Source organism: Gekko japonicus, unplaced genomic scaffold (assembly GCF_001447785.1).
Source record: "Gekko japonicus isolate JY-2015 unplaced genomic scaffold, Gekko_japonicus_V1.1 scaffold1259, whole genome shotgun sequence".
In the NCBI taxonomy this organism is placed as follows: domain Eukaryota; kingdom Metazoa; phylum Chordata; class Lepidosauria; order Squamata; family Gekkonidae; genus Gekko; species Gekko japonicus.
In genome coordinates this window covers 476,993-480,987 of record NW_015175396.1, presented here as the reverse complement: position 1 = coordinate 480,987, position 3,995 = coordinate 476,993, and the positions used below count along the sequence as shown (strand labels likewise).

The following is a 3,995-nucleotide window of genomic DNA, read 5'->3' as shown; positions in this document are numbered from 1 at the left end:
CCTGATCGGCAGCGAGGGGGACGCGGCGTCACCCGGCGAGGAAGGCAGCCCGCCGCCGGGCCTCGTGGAAGCCGAGCCGGCCCCCCCGGAGCCGCCCGCCTCGCCGCCCGCGGACGCCCAGCCCCAAGCTGCTGCTGCTTCGGCCTTCGTCAAGGTGGAAGCCGGCGAGGGAGAAGGAGGCGGCTGCGGCGGGGGCGAGCAGATCTCCGCCGAGGAGGAGCTCCGCCTGGGCCAGGCCGGCTTCATGCAGCGCCAGTTCGGGGCCATGCTCCAGCCCGGGGTCAACAAGTTCTCCTTGAGGATGTTCGGCAGCCAGAAGGCCGTGGAGAGGGAGCAGGAGAGGGTCAAGTCCGCCGGCTTCTGGATCATCCACCCCTACAGCGACTTCAGGTAACCGCCCCTTCCCTCCCCCCCCACCGTAAAACTCCACAGGTAGTTGACAGCGCAGGCTTACTCAGAAGTAAGCCCCCTTGAGTTGGGTGTGTGTGTGCAGAGTGGCCCCGAGTGGCAGCAGACTTATGGCCCCATATCGTTTTCAGGGCAAGAGACGTGTAGAGGTGGCCTGCCGTGGCCTGCCTCTGCGTAGCGACCCTGGCTTTCCTTGGCGGTCTCCCTTCCAAGTGCTCACCCGGCCGACCCTGCTTAGCTTCCGAGATCTGATGATCAAGCTAGCTGGGGCCATCCGGGTCAAGGCAAGAGACACTTCGGGGTGGTCGGCCATGGCCTCTGGGCTTCCTTGGAGGTCCCCCGTCCAAATGCTAACCAGGGCCGACTCTGCTTATCTTCCAGGACCTCAGATCAGGCCAGCCTGGCCCGTCCAGGTCGGAGCTGCACATTAAGTTGCTTATTCCCTAATGTGTGTGTTTAAAAGGACTGCCGTCAGAACTTTTCCAGGTGTTTGGAGGACAAGAGGGCTTCGTCTGGAGGCCTCTCCTGGGAGAGACCCTCAACTTCAGCCACCATCCTCCTGAAACTCTGCTATTAGAATCCAGCTCCCTTCCCTAATAAGGGGTCCAAGTACTAAGTCAAGGGGTGGTTACTCCAAGACTGGATAATGCCCCCCTTAAGAACATAAGAGAAGCCATGTTGGATCAGGCCAATGGCCTATCCAATCCAACACTCTGTGTCACACAGTGGCCAAAACCCAGGGGTCTTCAGGAGGTTCACAAGCAGAGCCAGAACTCCAGAAGCCCTCCCGCTGTGGCCCCCCAAGCACCAAGAAGACAGAGCATCCCTGCCCCAGACAGAGTGTTCCATACAAACCTTGTGGCTAAGAGCCACTGGTGGGCCCCTGACTCCCCCCCACACACCTGATGCCCCTTGATTTGCTGACATCTGCAACAGAGGTGCATTTACTCTGAAGGAAGGCCACCTGTGTTCCTCCCTCATTGGCAATCCTAGGCATGCTTTCTTGGGAGTAAATCTCCTTTAACTTGTTGAGGCTGTCTTCTGAGTAAAGGCGCCAGATCTCCCTGACTGTGTGCTTAGCGTTGCGGCAGGAGACACTATAATGAAATCCTCCTGCCCTTCCCTTAAGCCGGGTAGCATTTGAATCCGGGGCAGAGGACTTTTAGCTGTGACCTGCCGTAGCAAAAGCACTAGCAATGCAGTATCTTCAGCCCTGAATTTGTATGTAGCAGGAGTAACGCTGCTCATTAAAGGAGAGACCTTCATAGAATGAAAGATGAGAGAGAGAGATTGTGGTCAGAGAATCCTCTTTTCTTTAAAATAACAGTAATAGTAATAATATAAAGCAGGGTCGTGTATCCTTGGAACCCACAAGGTAGGAACCTGAGGAGGAAAGGGAGGGGCTAATTAATTAATTAATTAATTAACTCCTGGGCTAATTTCTTTGACAGCGCAGCCACAGAAACTCACTGAGGGTTGGGAGGAAAAGACTCTTTCCGAATCAGCCGGCAGGATTTTCTTCTTTGCATTCGATAAAATTTCGCGACCTGATAAGAAATGACTGAGCCGCAAGAGCCAGTACTTGCTGGGCTGATTTGGATGGAAGCAGGATGTATGCAAATATCTGCATGGAAATCACACAACCACAACCTATTGCTTTGCAAAACCATAGCAACAGACCTCTAAGCGAAAAACTCCGGGGAGAGGAAGAAGTTGGGGGGGGGAGGGGCCGGCGACCAGGTTAACAGCATCTGGTTGAGCTAGCTTGCGCCGTGGGGAAGACCCGGAGATTCTTCCGCTCTTTCAACCTAGTTTGGTTGACCTTCCCGAACACACGGACTGCAGCTCGGTGGCAGAGCCTCTGCTTTGCATGCAGAAGGTCCCAAGTTCAATCCCCGGCATCTCCAATTTAAAGGGTCATGACGTGGATCACCTTTACCATTAGACACTCCGGCAGTCAGAGTAGCCAGTACCGACTTGAGTAGACTGTGGCCACATCTGCAGAGTCACTTTTGCCACTCATTTGTCGCTATTGCTTTGGGTCTCCCCCCCTCCACATGTGTTTTGCTCCCTCTGGGACTACTAGAGAGAGCAAAACGCATTGGGGGGGGGGGGACCCTGAAGCAATAGGGACAAACAAGTGACAAAAGTGACAGTGCGGGAGTGGCCAAAGAGATTAACTCAGTATAAGTAGCTTCAGTTCTTCATAGAGCAGAGTCTTAAGTCAGAGGTGTCGAACTCACTTGTTACGAGGGTGAGACCTGACATAAATGTCACTTTGTCGGGCCACGTGTACCATAAAACAAAATGCCGGTTACTGAAGATGTAAACTGTATAAGGGACAACAGCTGGTATGCTCCCGGTTGTTGTATCCTCATGACAAGGCCTCGTGGACCGGGGGGTATGTGTGCAAAGGAAAACCCACATGGGCTGCTTGACTGCTGCAGACAAGGTCGTTCCGCCATTGCTGAAGCCACAATCAGAGTGGCTCCGCCCACTCCCCCCCCCAAGCAGTCTCCTGTTCCCTCCCTTCCACTAGTTGCTCACGGGCCACATAAGAGCCCTGAACGGGCCGGTTCCGGCCCCTGGGCCTTATGTTTGACACCCCAGCCTAGGTGGTATAGCAGAAGGTACCAACTTCTGATGAAAGGATCAAGTGTTTGGAGGATGTGGGAGGTCTCCACCTGAGACCCTGGAAGTGCGTCTGCTGGTCAGAGTAGGCAAGATGGAGCCTGATAAACCCAAGAGTGTGACTCAGCAGTAGTGATGGTGGAAAGTGCCATCCGGTCACAGCTGACTCATGGTGACTCCACAGGGTTCATGCTCTCAGCAGTGGTTTGCCATTGCCTACCTCTGTGTAGCAGCCCCGGGCTTCCTCGGTGTCCTCCCGTCCAAATACTATCCAGGGCCGACCCTGCTTAGCTTCCTAAGATCTCCAGAGATCGGGCTCGCCCGGGCTATCCAGGTCAGGGCGTGACTCTGTAGAGGGTAGCTTTTATGCGTTCACAGATGACTGAGCACAATGCGGGGAGCTTACAGAGAGCCGCATCATAAAACTTGAGTCGGCCTCCTCCGCAACTTGGACTTGAAAGACAGTGAAATTGCTTCTCGGTTGCATCTCCTTGCGAGTGACCTGGTTTTAAAGACATGGACGGGCTTTTCTTCGGGTGCTTCTGATTGGTGCCACCGTCTGGAATGCTTTATTTTTTAAAAAAAAGTCTCCGGCTATTGCCTTGCGGGCTGTAATTCCCAAAACGACAGAAAGAATCCCATTATTTGGTTAGCTGGGAAGCTGCATTCCTGACGAAGGCTGCGGTCTCTTTGTAAGTTATTGTCATACGTACAGGTGAATGGATTTCCATCAGGACTACCGGATATTCCTCAGTGTCTAGGATTCGGACAATGCCATTCTAAACAGAGTTATCACCATCCCAATCCTATAGATGATGAGTTTAAGACTGGAGTAAACGTGCATCGGAATAGCACTGTAAATGGTTTCGCCAGCCATGCCCTCTCTAGTTGCCTTCACCATTCTTTTGCAGTGCCACCTCCCCAGTGTCGTCCCCCCCCCCCGCAGCGCTGCTTTA

At 53.8% G+C, this 3,995-nt stretch overlaps 1 protein-coding gene across 1 annotated transcript in view; it reads left to right on the top strand.

Annotated features, from left to right (window-relative positions):
* The first annotated feature begins 130 nt into the window (after positions 1-130).
* Positions 131-3,995, top strand: part of HCN4 (hyperpolarization activated cyclic nucleotide gated potassium channel 4) — a 184,403-nt gene continuing 180,538 nt past the window's right edge. The window contains 1 exon segment of the mRNA XM_015425678.1: positions 131-390. Within this exon segment, the coding sequence (XP_015281164.1) occupies positions 245-390 (146 nt within the window). The 5' untranslated portion in view covers positions 131-244.